We start from the raw sequence: 23,125 nt of genomic DNA, 5'->3' as shown, positions 1-23,125 counted from the left end.
GGCCGGCCCCGGGAAGTGAGGGGGGGGGGGGGGGCGGTTGTGAGGGGCCGGGCCCGGCGTGAGGCGAGGAGAAGCCGGCGTGAGGAGAAGCGGAGCCGGGCCGAGCCCAGCCGGGGGAAAAGAAGGAAGGCTGGCTCGCTGCGGCGGCCGCTCGCAGGGCAGGAGGAGGCTCCGCCGCTGGCTCCCCGCCGTGGTGGCCCTGGGCTGCTGGGCGCCCCGCGCCATGTTCTCGGTGCTGTCCTACGGCAGGCTGGTGGCCCGGGCGGTGCTGGGCGGCCTCTCGCAAACCGACTCCCGCGATTACAGCCTGGTGACGGCCAGCTGCGGCTTCGGCAAAGATTTCCGCAAGGGCATCCTGAAGAAAGGCATGTGCTACGGGGATGACGCCTGCTTCGTGGCCAGGCACCGCTCGGCTGATGTGTTGGGTGAGTACCCGGGGGAGCACCGGGCCCGGCTTGGTGGCTGTGGCGCAGCCGGGCCGCGGACAAAGGGACGCAGCCCGGCCTCGCTTGCCCTCTCTGTGTTTTATGACTCTCAACGCTTTATGAGCCGGGTCTCTTCTGCTTGGATCAGGTGCTTTGGTGTCTGCAGGGTTCCTGCCAAAAAGGTGATCCTAAATGGTTGCTTTCTGATGAATTCTGTAACATAGGAAGGCGTGAGGCTTCTGGTCACGCTCCTTGCTTCCCATCCTTGCTTTCTCACACTATATGATCCCCTTTCTCAGCACGCCGTTGGCACAAGGTGGTGCGGAGGCCGGGAGCCTAGGCCCTGCCTTTCACCTGTAGCTGCCTGCCAGGCCTGCTGGCTCCCAAGGCCGGAGAAGCTCCTTCCAGTGCCTTTCGCTCTCTTTGTCTCCCTAAAAGCTCGGCAAGCTCCATGTGGCATTTGCATTTCCATGTAAAAGACCACTGAATCATGAGCTTCCTTATTCCAGCGCGTGCCGTGTCCTTGTCAAGTGAAAGGCAAAGTGACATTGAGACTGGTTTCAAATGTCAAACTTCAGTTTCGGTGTTTGTTGTGGCCTGGTTCCTTGCTCTGGTTTGGGCTCATCTGTAAAATGAATCCCAATCAGTTCAAATTTTTACAAGTGGTGGATAATAGTAGATAATCAACGGAATCTGTGGTTTATGAGCGGCGTTGCCTTTGACAGTGCTTGACCTTTCTCCTGTGTAGTCAAGGTTGAATTTGGCAGACACTCTGGAAAAGTTAGCTTTTCAGTGACTCAAGTACGTTTACCACAATTTTGACATTAAAATAAAAAAAAACTTTTTTTCCTGTCACTTTAAATTTAAAAAATGGTGGGGTTGCTCTGCAGTGCCTCCTGATGTGACAGCCCTTGGTGAGTCTAGAACCCAGTGCTGTCACTGTAACCTGCTTGCCATTTAATGTAGCTGAAACGTTTTTTTTGCCAGGAAGCTGTAGCTGGCTGCTAGGTAACAGTATTGCCGGTTATTCTGAAGGGAGCTGATACTCTAACTGTGATGCTGCAGCTCCCAGGAGGTGTGGGAAACCCCCCGATGCATGTAGACATCCTGCATCTTTTCTTGTGCCAGTCCCAAAGGAACTTTTTCCATTAAAATCAGCTGTTGGGCAGCCGTGCTCCAGCATGTGACCGAGGCTGGCTGCCTTGGAGCTCTTACTAGGCCAGCGCTGATAAATAGCTCAGCAATTGGTATCTGCCCTTAAGAGAAATGCAGAGCATGCTTCACGCATAGATGGACTCTTTGCACGGGGAAGAGAGTAGATTTAGATCCATCGCATGGTATTTAGGGTTTTTGGCCATATTTGGCAGTTACCATATGCGGACCTACAGCTTGTCGTGGCTTCCCACTGGAATCAGCAGAGTTGCATTGCTGAGTTTGTCTTTGCATTAATTTTCATGGCAACTTGGTAACAAACAGCTATAACTCCGCTAAGGCTCAAGCAGCAAGGACAGCTTTGTACTAGGATGTCTGGTATCAAGAAGACAAGTTTAAATAGAAAAGCTGCCGTCCCCCTGTGAAGCTATTTTCACGTTCCTTATTGCTTTTCTACTATTAATGTGTGCCACTAAACCAAAACCACTGTATTCTGCAAGCATTAACGCTCAGGATGGTTTCTGATGCAATCTAACTTGATGCTTTTTCTTCATCAGTAGTTCTTAAGCTCCTGAACATAGCAGTTTTCCCCTTGTTTCTGCCATTACTGTCACATCTTTGCTCTCCCTTTCTCACCAAATCTTCAACCAAGGGAGGGAGTTTCAGCACCAGTATTGTCCTGCCCTCAAATCCCCTTGCTCTCATTGCAAATCTGAGGTTCCTTAAGTTTTGTGTGTGCGTGTGTGAGCCTCGTAAATCCTGTACCAACTTTATACTTGCCTAACTTTGCCCCTTGGCAGAACTACCTGGGCTGAACCTCCCTGAAGCTTTACCAGCTTCGTTTTTTTCAGCATTAGTTTAATGAAGAGGTCAAGTGGCTTGAGTGAAAGTGAGTGCTGGGTGCAGTAATACTTGCAGAGAAAAGTAAATGTCAGGTGTACCGCTTGGGGTTAGCCTGCATCGGTGGTCATCAGTGACCACGCTGTACCAGATAATGGATTTAAAACCCTTCCGTGCCCGTCTTTTCCAGAATCAATATATGGAAAGCATGCCTGTGTGGGATGGGCTATGGGTGTGGTGTTCCAGTGAAAGAGCTACTCCCAGCCACTTGGCATGAGCGCTTGCTTGGGCATTCATTTTCTTAGGTCAAACAAAAGTTGACTGGGGCTCCAGAGGCAGCCTGTTTATAGCAGATACAACAATGCCAAGCGCTTCTTTTGTTTTCTGTATGCTGTATGGTCTGAAGGGTGAAAATGCAAGTGTCTTCTAGTCTGTCCTTAGCCTTTCACTGTAAGAAAAAGAAAAGACGAAGGTGTGTGTTATTTCCAACCCTCCTGTAGCTGTTCAAGGCTTGATAAGGCTTGTTAAGGATGTGCTTGAAGCCTTGGGTCTTTGTCTCTTTGACTTCTGGCCGGTACCTACCTGTTCAATTTGCATGTTTCTTCCCATCCTGAGGTTGGGGAAGAATAAGGAACTCAAATCCCTGGTGTTTCCTTTGGGATCACTCCAAGAAAAGGAAATAGCTTTACTGTTACTGTTAATCTCTGGAGCTTTGTGATTCAGGCCTGTGTTTGCTTCCTGCTGCTGCTTGCACCTTTCTGTGTGTTCACTGCTGGTGTCTTTGTTGTCCAGACCCTCAGAAAGCTACAGAATGACAAGATCAAAATACTGAAATACCTTCCTGACCTGGTAGATGTTTCTGTACCTGTTCACATCTGAAACCATGCCTCTGTGACTTCCGAGGGTGCCAGTGTTTTTCAAAGCTGAAAAACAAAACTCTTCAGAAACTGGCACCTTCGTTTCTTTTTAGTTAGGGTATGAGTAGTTCTTGGTGCAGAGGGAGTAACACATGACTTGAAAATGAACTTTAGAAAACATTTCACTTATTTAACAAAACAAGCTTGGACAGTTAAATGCTGAGCTCTTTCATGCTGGCGATCTTTTCCTGTTGTTGGGATCTGTCTTTTCTTGCTTATTCCTGCCTTATCGGGCTCCCGATCTCTGTACTATTTTTTAATGGATTTTCCAAAGTGTGTGACTCATTAGAGAAACGTTACAGCAACCAGCGCGCATCTCGTGACAGCATCACTTCTGCAGTGTCTGCTGGGCAGGAGTTTGGGTGTAGCCTGTGTGACTTGACGACTCTTCCAAACTATTTCTGTCCCGCAGTAGTAGGAAAAAACTCTTTGGCAGCGGGGTGCTGTTTGTCCACCGCGAGTTAAAATTTGGCAGCTGTTCTATCTGCTCCAAATCTTGATTTTTTTGGAGAGGAGAAGGGGGAAATGGAGGGCAGCAACTCTAAACTGAAAGGAATGGCATCGTATTTGAAAATTGAGTTTGTCATCTGCCTGCCTGGGAGGTATGTAAACCTCTAGGGTGGTGAAGCCCCCGGAATATTTTTAGTCCTGCTGAGAAAAGTAAACTGCAAAATGTAAAAGGAGATGAAATGTCAGTGTTGTCCCAGCAACTACAGAGGAGGAAGGGATTCTTCCTCTGGTGCTCGAAGGTCACGTAAGACTACGTTAAGTGGTTTATTTGGTGTCGTACCTGTTAAAGAGATTGCTGCTTGAACTTTGTATGCTAAAGGAGGCAAGTGGCCGGGTTGTTTCAGAGTGCTGTCTTACCTCCTCTCTTGGGAGATCTCAAGGCATTTTAGAGGGAATAATCAGTGATTTGGAAAAAAAAAAACAAAAAACAAAAAACAAGTTGTATGTGTCATAATAGTCCAAACCATTTTTTTAACAAGAGGAAAAATATTGTCATTTGTAGAGAAACCAGAGGTTATTGAGAAACATCCCCACTAACAGCCTCACTGATTCACTTGTCAGGGCAGCTAACCCAAATGTCAGCAGGGCTGTTCTGGAGTAGCATTTAACATAACCTCTTAGAAATGTAGCAGCTCGCTCTCTGAGAATGAAACTAAAATCTGATTGTTCCAACAGATCATGTACCCCTGTTTCTGGATGGGCCTGGGACACGGCGTATTCTCATCGCAAATTACAGCTGAACACTTAATTTAGGTGTAAGGGCTCCTGATGCTTGTTGATAGTGGTCGCTTTTCCATTCATAAGCAAATCTTAGGGGTTGCTGCTTGAAAGAAAAGCGGGTTCTGTCAGAGATCACAGAAGGAAATAAGCAAAGGAGAACACAGCACAGCAGGTGAGGCATTAATTGCAGCGAATGTTGCAGAAATCCACGACTTTATTTTGGTTCATCTGCACCACTGATACTGTGAGCCTGAAATTACTGGGGCTGTGAGCACTTTGGAGCCTGGCCGATGTCTGTGCTACGCTACCTGTCCCTTCCCAGCACTTAAATGCAAACTGCTGGGAGCAGCTCAGCTCCAAAGCAGTGCTTTGGGGTTGCTGACCTCGAGAGGTCAAGCAGTTCTGGCTGTGGAGGGAAGTTTATACAGAGCTCTGAGATAAAAACAACAAAAAAAAAGAGTTTTTAACTGTCAAAATCCACTGAGCAGATTTCTCTGACTCGAACACAACAGGTGGGAGAGAGAGCTGGTACAAACCTGTTTCCTGAACAGCTGTGTATTGCAGCAGGAAAAAAAAAAAGATGAGGAACTGCTGCTTTTTCTTGGAAGTAGGTGCACGATGCAATGCTTTCAGTTTCTCCTTCAGTCTGTGCTTCAACGCTTCTCACGTTGCCTCTTGCTTTGTGTTCCTCCTAATTGCCTGGCCATTTATTCTCCCCGTACCTTTGTAGTTAATGCAAGGGCGGTTAAGGACTGGTATGAATTCTAAAATACACAGCATGAATAAGCACCTTCTCCTTTTGTAACTAGCTACCAGCCGCTCGCAACCTGCCTTTGGGGATTTGTATTCCACCAGGTGATTTCTTTGTCAGATCTAAAGGGGGGAGTTGGAGGAAGAGCCACCGCTTGGCTGTAACACGGTGATCCCGTGCGGGTGATCCCGTACGCGCTGCCAGCGGCGCTGCTGGGGAGGGTAGTGCTGGGGCTGGGCATGTGACTGCCTTTGGATGGAGAGCTGTGGGACTTATCTTGTCACTGATAAAACAAGAAATCTTATCAGGTTATCTCCATTCTGATCTGTTGACAAATATTAGATGCTGGATTTCAAACTTGTGCAGTGCAGCAGATTGGGCTTTGTTACCATTTTTGTCGGTCTTCTATATCTGATGCGAGATAATTCCAGTTGCAGAAATAGACCGTTTTGATGTTCTTTTATCTGTGATTCATCGCTAATTCAGGTAAGGCTCTCAAGAAACTTAAAGTTCGGCAGGATGAGTGGAACATCTTACAAAGTTAATTGTGTGTTCGTGCAAAGGCAGCTCCTGATGGCACACATGGCACCTGCCTGGTGCTTCTGTGTGCGCATTCTTCTTAGCTGCGAGGCAATATTTTGAAGTTTTTTGAGAGATTTTTGGGACAGGGTGATACTTTTGGCTTCTGGCCATGGGCAGCTTCATTTGCCAGCCAGCCACAACTTCCACTCGGAAAGCTCTTTCTGTGAAACAGTTTGATTAATGTCATGGTTTTGTTCTGAACTCCAAGCTTGCGGCATTTTTATTTGCTCTGAATGAGACAGAACATCTGGATCTGACATAAAATGAAACATAAGTCAGCGTGCAGTGAAGAGCCCCTATTGCCAGTCTCAGCACTTGCTGGCTGCTCCTGGGCTTCTGCAGCTAACCCTACACGGGGCCGGCAGTCAAAACATACCATTTGCATTTCAACTGGCATTTTATCCCGGGTGCTTTTAGCATTTCAAAAGCCTTTTTTTTATCAAATTTCGATGCCAGTATCTTCACGTGCTTGGTTTCAGCGCTGCTGCATCAGTCAGCGTGCCTTGTCGTGAAGCTTCCTTACAACTTTCCCTGTCCCCACATACAACTCCTTAGGAGGCTCAGGAGCTGGTTTTGGGGCTGACACGTGCAGCCTGTGTTTAATCTGGCAGCAGTGGTTGTGTATTTTCCAGCAGAAGGCGATGGAGTTGTAGAGTTAACTCTCTCTGACTCTGGGAGGTCTCTGTGATCTAGTTAACTGGAGAAGCTCATTGGAAGTAATTTATTGTGAAATTTTCAATGGCTTTATTTACAGTGGTTGTTCATCTAGCTGTGGCTAGATGTGGCATTTCACTATCTCATGTGGACGTTTGTGCACTTACTTTCTGCAGAGGCTGAAGAAGGGAATATCCAAATAGATATTCTGTATAAAACTTTCTGATTTACTGAATAGCTTAGTAAAATCAAAGATTCTACACAGTTCAATTTCACTAATTCTTTTGTCAGTCACACAGTTTGTTTTAAATACCCAGTGAGTGATGTTTCATAAGATGGGCAAGTTAAATATGGATACTGGAGGGTAATACTTTATTTTTTGGTGGTGAAAGGTAAGAAAATCAAAACCTGAGTAACTTCTTTTTGTTAGAATAACAGCTATTTAGAATTTTTCCTTTTTTGTTTTTCCTTCTATTAAAACAAAGCTACTCTAAATGAGTACAGCTTGGCATCATTCCTTGCTGGTGATGCTGCTGGTGTCAGTACCCATGAATTTCCCTTGGGTGATAGAGAAAGAACAAGCTAGGATGTAGGAACTGGTCCGTTTTGTGAGTCACACTTTCAGTTCTTGCTGCTTCTGGAGTTTGAACCATCTCACGTACTTCTGCTCCGTGTTTGCTGTGTATCCAATCTCACAAAGCTTTTTTCAAACTGTATTTTCAGCTGTGTTTTTCAGTAGCAGTGTATTTAAAAGTCACATCCTCCTTCCCTGTAAAATTGGCCAGTTCATGTTGAGAATTTAAAGATAATGTTTTTATTTAAAAACTGTGCTGAAGGTAGGTCCTGATGGCAGTGGCGATCCCTGGCTCTGTGCCTGAGCAGGAGGAAGCGGCCGCCTGCTCGGGTGGCGTTTGTGCACCACGCTCCAGGAGCCAACAAGGTCACAGCTTAAATGAAATGAACTGATCTGTCTTTAAAAAGTGCAGTAAAAAAAACAAACTGCAGGAAGTCCACGTTGGCCAAATTGGGTGAGGACGAGCAGTTGATGGTGGCGGTGAGGAGCTGAGGAGGTGGTGAGAGCTCGAGTGCAGGCCTGCCCTGCTCCCGTGCCGAGATGGGGAAGGAGCTCATGGCCACGACTGTCTCCTTGCTTCTTACTCAGACACTGCTCCCCTAGGAGTGGTGCGAAGCGAAGTCAGGACCTCCAGGTGGACTGCCTAGAGGAGGGCTTTTGGGAAAGCAGCTTTAGGATGCTCTGCTGGCTGTTTGCAGCTTCCAGAAGGCAGGCAGAGCTGCTGCAGGGCTCAGGACAGCGTGAAGTGTGCTGCCATGAGTATGGTTCAGGTTTCCTGCCTGAATTGAGAAGTGAGCAAAGAAGATTACGTGGCATGCTCTTATTTTCACTTTAAAATTGAGGTAGGTTTTGATAATTAACCTGCCCAGGTGCTTTCTCTGGTGACTTGCTTTCCCACACTGTGTGCTAATGCTCTGGTTTCTGTTTAAGTATTTCATGAGAAGACTGAAGCCAAGTTGACTTACTGAGCTTTTGAGGGAACTCCCTAACATCTCATGAGCTTGTTCTGTATCAACCTGAGGAACCAAAAGTACTGTCTGCACAGTGTCTGTCAAACACTGCCCTTTTGGTTAACCCCATTAAGCCTGTCCCTGAAGTGATTCTTGCTGTAATCAGCCAGCAAAGTTCCAGCAGGATTGTGCTCATTTCAAAGGAAAAAAAGCTGCTGCTGTGGTAGCTTAATGTAAGGCAAGCAGTCACCCAAACCGATGCTCGGTTGCTATTTCAAGTTGTAGGTCAGAGTGGGAACACTTTTCTTGTTGATCTCTTACTCCAGGCTTGTTTGAGCGGTGGCAGAAAGCAAAGGTTTAATCCAGCATTAACCTGGAGCTGCGGGACCAGGGAAGGCAGGTTGGTTTGCTCAGGCATCGTGGGGAAGCCAGGAAGTTTTAGCAGGAGCTTTGTTCCAGGGACTGCCCCGAAGATGGGAGCTCAGGGACCTGCCTCCCTGCTCTGTTCTTCTAAGAAAGCGACCGGACAAAGCAGGTGTCCGAAAGGTTGTGCACTATTTTTGGGAGAAATCTGATTAATGTTGATAGGCTGTTGAGAATCTGGATGTAGCCTCCTGTCAGATTAGAGTTGGTGCCAAGGGTGGCTCTAAACCTCCCGTCTCAGTTTCAGATGGTGACCAACGTGAAGGGCGTTTGCAGATGAGGCAAACTGAGTTTTACCACTTCAGTCACATTTTTTGTGCCTCTGCTAATAGTGGTTTTCTTTCCGATGCCTGAAAATCAGCACAATCTGAGCTCTGAGACTGGCTCATTGCACCTTTATCGTGAACACACCATTTTAGCTTTACTTTCCTGCAGAAACCTGGGCTGGAAGAGGCCAGCCCCTTACGTGCTGAAGATCAAAAAGATTTGGGAAGGAATTCTGATTAGAAATATTTTGCTCTCATAAATAGTACTTCACACTTCCAGCAGCATTTTAACTTTAGCATTAAAGCTGATTGAAAAAATTCAAAATACCTGGAAGCCACGTGGGCAGCAGAATATCATTTACTGTCAGTGACTGGTCACAGTAGATAAAAATGAAGACAAAGCCCCGTGCGAGCGAGCCCATGACACTTGCCACAAGTGTTGGAACTGGATAATTAAACCATTTCTTTTTTCTGATGGCCACTTACCTTCATTTTTTGTTACCAGCTTCAAAATAAATTTAAAAGCTCTTTTCGTTTCTTAAAGGTCAGTGATAATTTTCCGCATGCGTCATGTATTGTAGCATTTCTCACTTGGGAATTTAGGTGCGATTTTTTCTCCCTCGTTTTTAGAAATCAATTTCCCTCTGTTTTTGGGGGATCAATGTCTCTTCACTCCTGCTACACAGCCCTTTATTTTTTCCTATGCCATGGAAAGATCTCCGATTGCAGCCTGACAGGTCCTAGTGCCACCTCACACGCATTCTCCCGGAGGCACCAGGGGTCAAAGTTTCTCTGGAAACTTTGTAGTTGGCTGAAAACTGCTAAACTGTGTTTGAGGAAGCTGCAGTGGGGGCACTGCTGCTGTTCTAGCAAGATGGTGTGTGCCTGGACAGAGCTCAGAATGCTGAGGGTCTGATGTGCAGCATCTGCTGTATTGCTCCCGACCTGGTTCAGGAGTTTTATCTGTTGTAATATTTGTCTGGCAGATGCCCAAACTGATTTTCCTCTGCGTATGAGACAGCAAAAGCACTTTTCTTGCTCTTGTTTCCACTGATTTCCACATCAAACCACTATGAACAGTGATTGACCCAACTGTTTGTCTCTCCCTGGCCATGCCATGTGCATCTCTGGTTGCTCAGAATGTTCCCAACCTTTGGCAGAATTGCTTGAGTTTTCTGATGTCTGTGCTGTTTTGAATGACAATGGAAATTGATGGGGCCACAATCAGTTTTCCTTCATTTCCTTGGCTATTCCTTGGCTAAAGTTTTAAGCAACAAACTGTCCTTGCAGACGTAGGTCCTAGCATTGTGTTGGTTTGTCTGTTGTTTCTTATTTATTTTATTTAATGGAGATTTAGTTTGTGCAGAAATGGATATTACTAAGTAGAAAAATGTCATCCTTATTGTGAGCGGGTAGCTCGAGGAGAAACTTCGGGGCGTTGACTAGTGGGGAAGATCTTTATCATTTCAATCCTATTAAAAAATCTTAATGACCTTCACATTTAAAACTAATCATCGCTCTTTTCTTCCCTTTTAATGGGCTAACCAAAGGTTAATATGATTGAATTCCTTCCAAAATTCCGCATCAGTTTTCCCTCTAGTGAAGTCAGCTGTCTCCTTGTGAAGTTCACATCATTTGACTTGTATCTTCTTTTTAGCAATTCTGATGGTGTACAGAGCTTTGTCTAGCAGCTTGTATCAGAAATCATCTTAAAAATGTTTAGTGATTTATTTCCCTTAATCAAATTTTTTTCTTTCAAGCAGGTGCCTTGTTCTGCCTTTCAGATATTGAATGCCATAAGTGATGTCAAAAGTTAAAAACCTTGTTTTGGAAACCATTTCTGTTCACGTAACTCTTGTTTTCTGTTTTTTGTTTTGTTTTTCTAGGGGTAGCAGATGGTGTTGGTGGCTGGAGAGACTACGGGGTTGACCCTTCTCAATTCTCAGGGACTCTAATGAGAACATGTGAACGTTTAGTGAAAGAAGGACGGTTTGTACCAAGTAATCCTGTCGGGATTCTCACTGCAGGTTACTGTGAGCTGCTGCAGAACAAAGTACCTTTGCTTGGTAAGAGAGCAGAAACACGTGAATTGCATGTGTTGTGTGCTACCTCGACATGTACTTAATTATATACAAAAAAATATACAAATGTATCTTTATATAAATATCTGTATATGAAATATAGAATATTCAAGTCTTTGTGTGTGAAGGGTGGCGATTCACCAGTGCTTGCAGAGTTTGAAAAATGAGTTTGGCAGTAGAGCCTGCTATGGCACGCACTCCTTGTATAAATAGCTCTTCTCCATTGAAACCTCGTAAGGGTTGTTTGTGGCTTTTTGTTTAAGCTGTGCAAGTAAAAATGTTTTCTGGTGATAGCTGGATGCAGTTCTACTTGCTCCTTGCCCTACTGCTCCCGTTGCCTTTTATGTCCAACGAACTTTAAGCCTAACAGCTTGACTTAAATAATTTATGTCGTATGATCACTGATACCCTGGATTTTTTTATAATTCCTTGCAGGGGAATCTTTACATATTTTTCTTCTGAAAGCAAACAAAAGTAGGTGCTTAGCATGTCCTGGGTCAAACTTGATTTTAGGCAGTGCTTCCAGCTGCCTGGGAATGGTGAACAGATAGGGAGGTGAAGCGTGGCCTCAGCTGACAACCTTGAAAACGGAACACGTTTCTAAAGGGCGGGTGACCTCTTACGCACCAAGAAAGTGTTACCCTGTGTGATATGCATGCTTCTCACCTGACCTTAAACTTCTCTGCCAGAAGAGCGCTGCGTAAGCTATATTTAGCGCCTCTGCTGAGCTTAGGAACAGATGTTCTTGCATTATATGCCCAAAGAATAGGTTCAAATCTCAGAAGTGACCTTACGTGTCACTAAAACAGCAGTGGTGGTTAATTCCATCAGGATTTTGCGTGTCTGATAGTGCTCATCTGTGCGAGGCAGATGCAGCTGGAAGCGACCCCAAATGTGGGCCACTGGTGAGAGCTCTCAGCACTCCCTGCAGACAGAGGCAGCCCCGTGTGGCTTGACCTTTCGAGGGCTGAAACGCGGCGTATGCTGAGTCACAAGATCTGCATTCCACACGTGGCCTCCTAGTTACACTGTGCTAATACAGTTAAAATGTGAAACTAATGATCCTCAGCGCTTCTCCTGGAAGAAAATACCACTACCAAGAGCGGTATTTTTAGAGGTAGAAAAAAAAAAACACCTCTGGAGCTACCACAGCAACGAGCAGTTAGAATTTGTTTGAAATAAAGTGGAGGGAGAGGACTTCATTAGGGAGGATTCATTAGGCATGAACTTTTCCTTCCTGTTGTGTTTTGGCTTGATGTTTAGTTCATCAGAATTGAATCTAGCAAATTATTTTTAAAACAAGACTGAAGTGGGAGGAAATTGTGCCATTTATTTAAAAGCTATTCTTATCATCGCAGAGCAATCTTGGATGGTGTCATATATAAAATATGAATCTTCCCTTAAATACTGCTTTGACTTACCATTCACCAAGAGTGGAGAAGGTCATGTATATTCACCAGAGAACAAATTAAGTGCAGGGTTTTGTGGGGAACTCCCTGGACTGGAGGTGAAACATCCAGAACAGGTGATGCCTCAGGCCAGCTGGACTCATCTTGTAGGCAAGCCTGATCATACGTTTAGCTCATCAGAAGTCTGTGGTCTGTCCGAGACACAGATGTGCTTGGAAACTTCTGCTGCAAGAGCATTAGGATAGAAGATGAACCAGAAAACTGTCTGTTAGCAGATGGCATGGGGAATTCTGGTGGAGGCAGTTTGAAGTCAGGAAGAAATGCTGTAGCTGTATTTCACGCTCTTCAGGAGTTAATGCTCTTCTGGTGGTAGTGCTCCTGTTGGCAGAAATTAAGCAAGCACTGTTTTTCTGTGAGTGTATGGGTATCTCTGCTGTAATTTCTGTGGTTTGCCACCAAAGTTGACAGCTACCTCCCCATGAAGGAATCGAGAATGCTGTGGTTGCTGCAGGCATGGCTGGGGTAACACGGGGTATGGTTGACAAGTAGCCACGTTTCCGTTCTTCCTTTAATCCGCAACAGGATTTGTCTCCAGAACATGTTTTCTTTAGACTTGTGGAGTTAGTGCCCTGAACGCTTGACAGGATTATTATTTTTTCAAACAAAGAAGGTAGCTCTGCAGAGCCAGGCTGTAGTGAAAAGTGTGCTCATGTTCTGACAAGAATAATGGAATGCTATCTGAAACTGCTTGCAACCAAGTATTTAATTGGAGTGTTTTATTTACAGCGGGGGAGTAAAAATATGTGGAGAACACCTAGCATTGTGTGGCTGCTACTGGAATTCTATTCTCTTAATGCTTTCAGAATTTCAGTATTATAAGTGACTTCTGTAAATCCAGTCTTATAGCAGAATGTGCTGACATATGTTGGGATGGGGAAGTGTAAATGAAGTGGAACAAAACAGGTATTTGTCAGCATGACGTGTTTACCAAAATCAAAGCCAGTATATAATTTTTTTTTTGCATTAATCATAATATTTCCATTTATCCTGATCTCTAAGCTTTGATAAATATCTGAATAGTTGGATTATGACTGAAGTCAGTGAAAGAATAAGGGCTGTGTGTAAGGCTCGCTCCAGTTACCATGTTCTGTTTGCTTGCAGGAAGCAGTACAGCTTGTATAGTAGTTCTGGACAGAACAAGTCATCGTTTACATACAGCCAACTTGGGAGATTCTGGATTTTTGGTAGTCAGAGGAGGAGAAGTAGTACATCGTTCTGATGAACAGCAGCATTACTTCAACACTCCGTTCCAACTGTCAATAGCTCCACCAGAAGCGGAAGGAGTTGTCTTAAGTGACAGGTAAGAAAGGAGATCTTAAATTTTTAATCTGTGTATGTGATCAGCTCTCAAAAGGTTGTGGCTTTACTGTCTTGAGAGCTCCTCGTATAATGCAGCACAGCATGTGGGATTTAAATGTGCCCAAGAAAAGGTTCTAATATCTGCCCTTCTATCTTTAAGGTACTGTGAACACTTCTTACTGTGTACTTACTCAATTTTTGTAAGCTGTTGCAGTCAAAATGCATTGGGTTTGTGCTCATTCATTCAATATAGAGTGTTCCTGCAGTTTGTGGTGTTCAGATCCACGGACCAACGCTGCACAATGGAGCTGCTACAACGAAGGCTGCAGCCGGTGATTGTGCCGCCCGTCCTGCACGAGTGCCTTGTCTTATCAGCGGCTTTCCTTCCCAGTCCCTGTCTGTGCTCTCTTGAGACTGGTTTGGAGTACGCTAATTTAGGTATCTTGGCAGCGAGGTAGCAAGTGCTTGAAGAATAGAGCAGAGGGACATGTGACTGTAACTCGTGTTTCCAAGCCGCTGTGTCTCCAGCAGCATATTGTATTTGACCAAAACGAGCAAAACTCTTGTTTGGCGGAACACCAAGCTGGGAAATGAGAGTAATAGGAAAGGACAATCTGTTCACAGAAATGAGTTGTTTCAAAGACAGACTTGTACTTGTGTCTTCCCCGAAGAATGTCAGGCTGATAAAAATCCTGTGACTGCGTGAAGTCTAACCAGTAAAATAAAATAAAAGTGAAGGAAAAAAAAATCAGCTTTCAAATACGTATTAAAATACTGCTCTCAAATCAATGGTTATACGGTCATTAAAGTGATACCCCTCTTCTAAATACAGAAGGATGATAAATGGATCTTAAAAGAGAGACCACAGTAAACAGAGAAAGCAACTTAAACTTTTATTTTTTTTTTAAATCTGGAGGCTTATGCCTTAAGGGTTGTAACTTCTAATGCCAAAATAGCTCTTTTTGAAAATGTTGCTTGAAAGCTGTTGAAACACCTGATCATTCTTGCTTGTGGCTTTGTTACGTCATCCTAAGGCTGCAGGGAGGAAACCAGCATAAAACCCTGAAATGAGAACCCTTAAATAATCTAGCCTCTTTATTAGGCTAAGATTAAGTGATGGTTTGGAGTTCCAGAACTATTAAAACCTTAATAGTTCTGAAATTCAGTGTCTTGTTCAAAAAATAGCACAAGGATAGCTGATAACATGATAACGTCCAGTGGAAGTCAGGAAAGCAAAGTAATCTGAGTCATCCCACATTAAGGAAAGTGCAAGATAAATGAGCTCCCACACTTCGGTTCTGAATCATGATTATAGCTTTCTGGCTAGTTCCTGCGCTGTTCTTGACATTAATTAGTACTTGTGCTTGTTGTCTAAATGCTTCTCCAGTATTTTTTTAATTCATTGTCCCAGTTAAATGCTTAAATTCGGCTACATATGGGGATAGGCAGGCGATCTTAACTCTAACCTTGTTGAAGGTGCACAGCAGAAGGGCTGCTTTCCTCAGCTGATTTCTGGCATAGCCAAATGGCGTGGCATGCAGTCATTTCTGCCTTTTAAAGATCTGTGAAAAATCCTTGAAAATAAAGGTTTTGTAGTTACATTGCTTCTGAGAATTGGATTCTGCAGCAGCATTCATGGCCAGTAGGGATATTTCCTGCTGTAATGTATTAAACGTAAGTAGACCAACCAGCTGTGGTCTCCTGGTAGTGATTTCCAGACATGCTTCATGTTCCACTGCAATAGAAAGTGATTCAGAATCCGTAAGTGGCTTGGCCATTCTGTTAGGAATTGTCCTTTCAAGTACAGCTCTCTACATGTTGAAGATGGGCGAGAAGGAAGCCCTCAGCTGCCATTCCACTTAATGGTTTCCATGGAGACACACTTGTGAAGCGGATTAGTTTGCAGGATTGTTCATCTGGGAATTGTAAATGCAAATCCTTTGTGTAATAGCTGGAACATTACCTGTTTGCAATCACAGGTCTTTTGTTGTAGCTTTCTTGACAAGCTATCCTGGTGCAAAAGCTCCACGGTTGGTGATTATTTCTTTCCTTTCCAGCAAAACATGTAACAATAGCGAGTTACAAAAGCTGTTAATGTGCTGGGCTGACATTGCTTGGTGCCTTAGTGAAAGCTGGAGGCCATTTCGTTGACATTACCTGTCATTTTCACAGCCCTGATGCTGCCGATAGTACTTCCTTTGATGTCCAACTCGGAGACATTATTTTGACTGCGACAGACGGACTGTTTGACAACATGCCTGACTACATGATTCTGCAGGAATTAAAAAAGCTGAAAGTAAGTGTGCGTGTACGGTCTGAATCTCGCATCTTTTGCCCTCGTCATCCTTTGCTGTTCCCACCAGTTCTTTCTGAGCACACAGCTTTGTGTTACACGTGAAAGACCCACCACAAAGTGCTGCCCTTTGGAGACTCACCCCCTAACACCACGTGTGAGCAGGGATGTTGGCCCCAAAGTGCCGTCTCTTGAACCCGCACCCAGGCTGAATGCAGAAGCAGCAACGTTGGCAGAAGTTTCCAGAGTAACAGCCAGGAACATGTCACTGACGGGTGCGATGCGAGGGAGCCACCGGGGGGATAGGGAGAGGTGTTCAGCAGCGGGCACTGCCCTTGGCCAACTGCTCACAGGCTGCATTTTATCTGCGCTTGCAGGTTGTAGATTACATACGTGAAAATACAGCGTTCTCTTTCGGGCCGTTCAGTGGGTGGGGTGAGGCATGAACTTAATTTGGAGGTTTTCTGAGGACTTACAAAACAGCAATTCTAAAGTAATCCGAGCTGTCCGAAGTGTGGGCTGTGTGTGTGTGTGCGTGGAACATTTTGAACGTTCTGATAACAAAAATTCGCAGCGACTTTTCCAGATTAGTCACCACAAATACTTGTTTTGAATAGTAAAAACACATTAAACTGTTTTAGTTGGGATACGAGCATTTAGCTCGAGGCTATTTACTTACAGAAAGGAAAGCGTACTTAGGGAGGTATCAATATGTATAACCTCCCTGGGGAAACTATTTTGATGTTATGAAATGCAAAGAAGTCTCTGTAGAATTACAGTGTGGTTTTAAAAATGCTTTGCCTGCTCTTATCCTGCAGGTACATAACCGAGAGGCGGTGTCAGACAGGGAATGGGGCTTTGCAGACAAAATGTCTGAGGCCTCTGCCTGCGTTTGAGGTAGACTCTTGCATTTCCCCCTCCCTGCAGCCCCTTGCTGCTTTGTCTCGGTGCGATGCTCGGGGCTGACATTGAGAAGCGTGTTGCTGCGCTGCGGAGCGGAGCGTGGGATCGTGCCGCAGCACAAGCTGTCGCAGGCTTTAACCTGGTTACTGGAGGTAGCAGCAGTGCCGAGGATGTGTCAGCACGGTGCTGTGGTTTGCAGGGACCGGTTTGCTCGTCTCTGACCTGCGCGGCTGTTATTTGGGCTGTAGCTGCAGCACATTCCTGCTTGCGGTACGCCCACCTTCCCTGCCCTGCGCAGACAGCCGGGTAGCCTGCTACACGCTGGAGGTTCAATTCTCTTCTGGAAAAAAATCGAGCTCCACCTATTGGCGTGTTTGGGAAAGGCACTGAGGTTCCCTGTCGGGTAGGAAGTTCAGCCAAAAGTTAATCGTGTAAGAGCCTGCTAAGTCCCCAGGCTGCAGGGAAGACTTTCTGAGATGACAATGTCGTGTCATGTTGGCTCGAGTAAGGAAAATACTGGAGTAAAGCAACAGGGATACTGGGGGAAAAAAATATATATATATGTGTGAAATGCCATCTGTAAAAAGGTCAGTCTCTCATTGAATTATTTCTCATCTGTTTTTCAAAGCGTTCCTTCTCCCCCAGGCGTGCTCCTGCTGATTTGGGCAGGAGACTCAGACTTAAGACTTTCCAGTCAAGGTGTAAAATGTACTTAATTCAGCTGAACCTACTTTGTGAGGGAAAAACAGCTCTTTCAGGGTGAACCACTAGTATTAGCTATCAAATCTGGTTCCCTAAGGTGAGACCGTTTAGTCTATTTTAAGTATTAGTCTTCTGAATTCTAAATGCTACAAATCATCAAAAAAAAATGAGCCTTAAAGCTTCTGGTCTAGGCTTCAGTTGTGAAGATTTGCAGTTCTAACCCAAGTTAATTAAGCCTAAGACATGGTTAGACTTCCCTTGGGAACAGAAGGTGATAACCAGAGCCCTAATCTGCGAGAGAGGGCAGTCAGGGATCTGCAAAACCAACGTGCATCAGTGAAGCAACTAGCAATAGATTTATTTATAAAAATAAACTTTGTTTCTCGTTATTTTAGAACTCCAACTACGAGAGCATACAGCAGACTGCGAGAAGCATTGCTGAGCAAGCTCACGAGCTGGCATATGATCCCACTTACATGTCACCATTTGCACAGTTCGCATGTGACAATGGATTGAATGTGAGAGGTAAGATATTTTTTTCCCCCCTCCTCCCACTCTTGCTATCTTGAAGAAATCTTGAGCAAAGTTCTGTTTCCAAATCTGATAGGAGAAGAGTGTTAAGAAATGTGGTTGGCAGCAGAGCGCCAATCTAGCGCTCCTGGCTTGGCAAGGACCCCAGCTCCTGACGCAGGTCATCCCAGGCCCCAGCTAATCAGAAGCCTCCTGTGGGGAAGTAGCTGGAACGCAGAGAACTCTGCACTGATTTTTATTTTTTATGGTTTAATCTAATACGTAGGCTCTTGGCCCGAGAACCCAGCCTGATACAAATTCTCCCGGCTCCCAGGAGAACTGCACTTGACCTGTTCTTAGGATGTGTGTGTGGGTTTTCTTGTTGTTAGTGTGTTGTTGTTGTTGTTGTTTTTAAAGTTTCCTATTCTTTTGATGCATTTTAGTCGAGATTCTGCCCACTGTTGGAATTTTGTTGTTCTTTCTGACTCTTCATTAATGTGTCAGTTGTGATCTCTCTTTCTTGTGCTCTAGAAAGATACTAGCACCTGGCAGAGTTCAGAGTCCTGTCAACCTTTTTTTGTATTTTATTTTTTATTTTTAAATAAGATGCTCTCATTTTTGTATCAAGAGGGTAGAATTTCCTGCAACACCCTAAACATCTTTTATAAAGGTAGATAGTGGTTTTAAAGCTTGTGGCTACAAAGCCCAGTAATGAATCTTCTGAGTCCAGAGGACTTGTTTGACCTTCTGGGTACCAAAATACCCATCTGAGCTATTTCTGTAGGATTGGAGTGATGTAGCTACTGAGTTTTGAGAAGTGATTATCAAAAGGGTTAAGTAGCTTTTAGAGGGATGTAGAATCATTAATGCTGAAAAAGACCTCCGAGATCATGCTGGAGAAGATGCTGGAGGTGTTTGATTTTACAGTAAATTTCTGAGATGCTTCCTGACTGCAGCTTGCCTGTAACAAAACAGACATCTTTTTTGTAGATTTTTTTTTTCCTCACATACAATATAAATAAAAGGCTTTCTGCTCTACTGGCTAACAGTGATGCTCAGGGTTCCATGTACCTTCTATTAGTTCATGATCTCACTCTGGCTTAAAAGGAGAGAGCTTTTTTTCTAAATGTCATTGCTACCCTCAGTTGTACAGCTGAGAGGAAGTGGAGGAAGCAGAGTTCCCTTGTCTACACAATACATTTTTTGCATATTTAAACCAGCTCAAAAAGAGCTTTCCATGGGGGAGCATGACAGGCTAGAGGAGGACAACCCAGTGTGGTTTGACAACAGTTTTATTCTTTCCATATTGCAGGGGGAAAACCAGATGACATCACCGTCCTTCTTTCTATTGTAGCCGAGTACACAGACTGATCTGCCGAGTGCCAGCTTCTGATGTTTTCATTATCCCCGAGCTCCTCGCTTCACGTACGGTTTCCTGCTGGCAGGATTGCTTTTGTCCTTTGCAGCTGATCTCAGCAGCCAGTTTTTGAGCTCGTTGCCTGTCTTGAGACACAACTGAAATCCTTGTTAAGAACCACTCTCGTAGTACACTGGTCTTTGTCTGCCAGCAAGAAATGAAGAAGTTCAAGGCTTGAAGCATGTCTTTCAGAGCTTAGTAATTGTCCATAAAAGGGGGAGGATCAATCCCATATCGTTACCGCATTTGAAATGTGACTTACTTTCAGATGAGTAGAATTGGTTTATCATCTTTCAAATTAGATTCAATAGATAAAACCTCTACAGGAGGGCATATTATTCTATCTACTAGAAACATTCACTGTTCATTAAAGGGTATGTTACAGAACACAGTTTCATAAGCATAGTCTTGTTACAGTGATAGCTGAGGTTTCGTGTTTCTAAGTTCTGGTTTTCAGGAGATTTATAACTGCTGTAAACTTTTTGCTCTTGCCATACATGGTGTCAGCCTAGGAGCCTTTTCTAGTACAAAATTTCAAAAACATACTTAGGTCAAGTTATATGGATGCAAATGTGTTGTGATTTCAGGTGCTTAACTGTGATCTTAAAAGTTCTGCAGATCATTCGTCCATAATGGGCCTGATATCTGGATGTTTTGGCTGTGGATAACTTTATTTTTTTTTAAAGAAAAATTATAACTCTTGTCTCAAGAAGCCAAGATGGTCAAAGTTGAGATCCTTCGAGCATTTTAACCCATCTCACCAGCACAGGATGACATGGCGTAAATGCTACAGTGGGAGGCTGCACAAAGAACAGATCAGCCTCAACTCTGAACATCTTCACTTTTGGTGGATAACCTTTGTTGTTAACTAAACATGATTTGTGTTAATATTGCCACTCTTGCTTGTGTAGAACAGCACATGCTGGACCAGTTCAAGCCCAGCTGATCCTTGTATTTCTGGCTCTCAACCACGCACCTCTTTGCTTATGCTGTGGCAGCAGCAGTAAGTACATAAATGGAAACAATTAATGAATAATCAGCAAAACTTACATTTCAGTAACTAAAGTTTAGGGTTTTCAGAATGAACCTTAATGATGTTTACAGTTATCTAACAGCCACTTTGCAATATGACATTTCCTTTCGAATACAGTAGCTCACAATTGTTCCCCCCTGTTCCAGCAAGCTTTCCTTTCTTTTCCGAGGTTCATACAAATAGCTGATAGCTGTAAAGATATATATATTTTTGGTCAGTTTTTCATTAACTTTTTTGCTGGTAGAAGAGTATGTAGAAATAAATTAAAGCCATGTTTTTATATATATAAAAAGTCGGGTAATGTTGATGTTTAGGTGAGTGCAGTTAAACTTGGTCAGTAAGTAATCTTACCTGCTCTCAAAAAGGAGATTTTTACTACCTGGTTTATTGTATTAAAACTGTTTAAGTTTGAGGTTACCTCAACTTGTTTAAAGAATTTTTGTGGACTTGTACTGTATATTTGCGTAACTATGTCAAGCTTTTATTTAAGATCATTTAACATGTACCATGTACATGTCATTTTACTATATTTCAATGCATCGTGCTTGTAACAGGCATTTCATTTATAATAAGAATAAGTGATTAATTTGGAAGCTCTTCAGTAATTTATCTGCTATTCCTAAATTGGCGTAATGTTAGCTCTCTATTTTAAATCACCTTGTAATTACTTGTCAAAATGCCTTAACTACCCTAACTTGACCAAAATACTATTTTGGTGAGGGTACGGGGAGGATTCTATTAATGAAGAAAAATTACTTAGTTTCGCGATACATGGAGCAGTGAGTGGTGAATAACTTTGCACAAATTGTCAGTCCTTCTTTTTTAAAACTGAACAAGCTGTATCTAGCTGTCTCGTTAGAAGGAATGTATTCATGCTGCAGTATAGGGCTTTCTTTCTAGCATTTGGGAGGGGTGCTGCTCTCTCAAATCTGGGTATCTTTACATTGTATTCTCCAGTATTTACTCTCGTGTTTCTTTATTAGAGCTGATTTGATCAATTATTCTTTCCCTTGAACTCACCTTAAAACAATGCCCTCGTAGACCTGACCGTTTTGCACTCTTGACCCCTTGCTCTCAGTACGCTCGTGCCCAGCCTTCGTTATTTTTTCCCCCCTCTTTCTAGAAGTACAAATTGAGAAATGTTTGTGGATCAGATAAATGAGTATGGCAAAGGTGCTTTACCCCTGAGTGAGATGTTGCATGCGCTGTACTCTGCCTCTGCTGGTCCGGGGTCTGGAACCCTCGATCGGGGAGATTCTGCCACCTTCTCAGAAGCTAAACTGTGCCGCCTGGTGGGTTTGAGTCTACGCCTTGCTGTCTGTGTTAAAGCAGTTCTTAGCTAAGCAGTATCTATAAAGCCATTTGCCTCATATCACGTCATGATTTTTTTAATAAAGAACAAATTTGGATTTTAATTTACAAATCATGAGTTTATCCCTCACTGGACACACCAAAGACCAGTAAAGCTTATAGCTTTTCCATCTGTTTATAAAGCAATACTGTATTATAAAGAATCGATATTTTTATCACATGCTTGTTTTTGTTTTTGTTCTTAAGATGTGCACTCTAAACATATCAAACCTAATTTCTTCCTATGAACTTAAGCTGTCTGCGCACAACAGATTTTTTGGAAGAGGGAACGACAGGGCCCATACTATCAAAATAACTTTAAATGATGCATGAAGCAGTAACACTTCCTAGGAATTAGATTATTGTGACTATTTATGAGAGGAACGTACAAGAAAGGTGTTCTGTGTAATAGAAACACGCTTGAAGGGAGAACAGGCTGACTTTCAGCTGCTGCCGAAGGTTTTTGTTAGCTGTCAGGAGCTGGTTGGTAGGGAGCAGTAATCTGAAGGAAAAGGAAGAGATTTTTAGATACCAGTAACCTACGGTACCACGACAGGTAATAATGCTCGCGGGAGTTGGGATTTCTGCAGCAGTGTTACTGGGTATTTGGGTGAAAAAGGGCTAAGATGTGGTGAATCGGAAAACTCTGTGGTTCTGTGCTACTTTTACGGCTATCTTTGGGAGACCTACAGCATACAGTTTCCCTCTAAATTTGCTTTCTTTGTGTTTCTAAAGAAGGTACGGCAGATAAATAGAAGGGAAGAAAAAAGATTTTGGGACCAGACAGTTATGACTGAGTAAGGGAGAGGGGAGAGGTGAAGGTCTTGCAAAGCTGTAAAGTATTTTGTGATGGAATCTCCATCTCTTGTAATGGACATCCTTTCTCCAGGAAGGAACCAGACTTTGTGTTTGTGTGTGTAGAAACAAACTGTATGAAGTAGTTCTTGCAAAGATAGCTGAAATAATGAAGCAAATCTGAGTCTGTATCTAATGAGGATGCTTTTTTGTTGTTGTTAAAATGAGACTATCATCTATGCTTACATAAGAGGCAATTATGTGAATTTCATGTCTGAGGTATAACTTATGCAGGAATAGTTCTGTAAATACATTTAAATGAATTGTAAAGATATTTAATAAATATAGTATTTATACTAAAATGTGTTTTTTAAAGTAAAGTTGACTGCACAAATTCTGTTTGTTACTGCAGTGACGTTGCTGGTAGCACAGAGCTGCCCAGCCACCACTTCTTGAGGTGTTTGGCTCTTGTTCAGAGCTCTGCGGTGTCTTCAAATCTGTCTGTAAGT

At 43.6% G+C, this 23,125-nt stretch overlaps 1 protein-coding gene across 1 annotated transcript; it reads left to right on the top strand.

Annotated features, from left to right (window-relative positions):
* Nucleotides 1-29: 29 nt before the first annotated feature.
* On the top strand, nucleotides 30-22,000 carry PPTC7 (protein phosphatase targeting COQ7). The gene is made up of 6 exons (XM_084491495.1): nucleotides 30-425; nucleotides 10,651-10,830; nucleotides 13,416-13,614; nucleotides 15,786-15,909; nucleotides 17,907-18,036; nucleotides 19,334-22,000. Exons 1-6 carry the CDS (start codon nucleotides 224-226, stop codon nucleotides 19,390-19,392), a joined length of 894 nt encoding a protein of 297 aa, XP_084347621.1. The 5' UTR covers nucleotides 30-223; the 3' UTR covers nucleotides 19,393-22,000.
* The last annotated feature ends 1,125 nt before the right edge of the window (nucleotides 22,001-23,125 follow it).

This window comes from Aythya ferina (assembly GCF_964211825.1).
Source record: "Aythya ferina genome assembly, chromosome: 17".
Classification (NCBI taxonomy): Eukaryota; Metazoa; Chordata; class Aves; order Anseriformes; family Anatidae; genus Aythya; species Aythya ferina.
The sequence above is the reverse complement of the archived record's forward strand: the minus strand, read 5'-3'. Positions and strand labels throughout refer to the sequence as shown.

Excerpts from the sequence above, each read along its gene's own strand:
- PPTC7 (XM_084491495.1), top strand. The coding sequence starts at position 224 with ATGTTCTCGGTGCTGTCCTACGGCAGGCTGGTGGCCCGGGCGGTGCTG. Across the intron at positions 15,910-17,906 it reads AGGAATTAAAAAAGCTGAAA|AACTCCAACTACGAGAGCAT; the intron begins GTAAGTGTGCGT and ends TCGTTATTTTAG. Across the intron at positions 18,037-19,333 it reads CAATGGATTGAATGTGAGAG|GGGGAAAACCAGATGACATC; the intron begins GTAAGATATTTT and ends TCCATATTGCAG.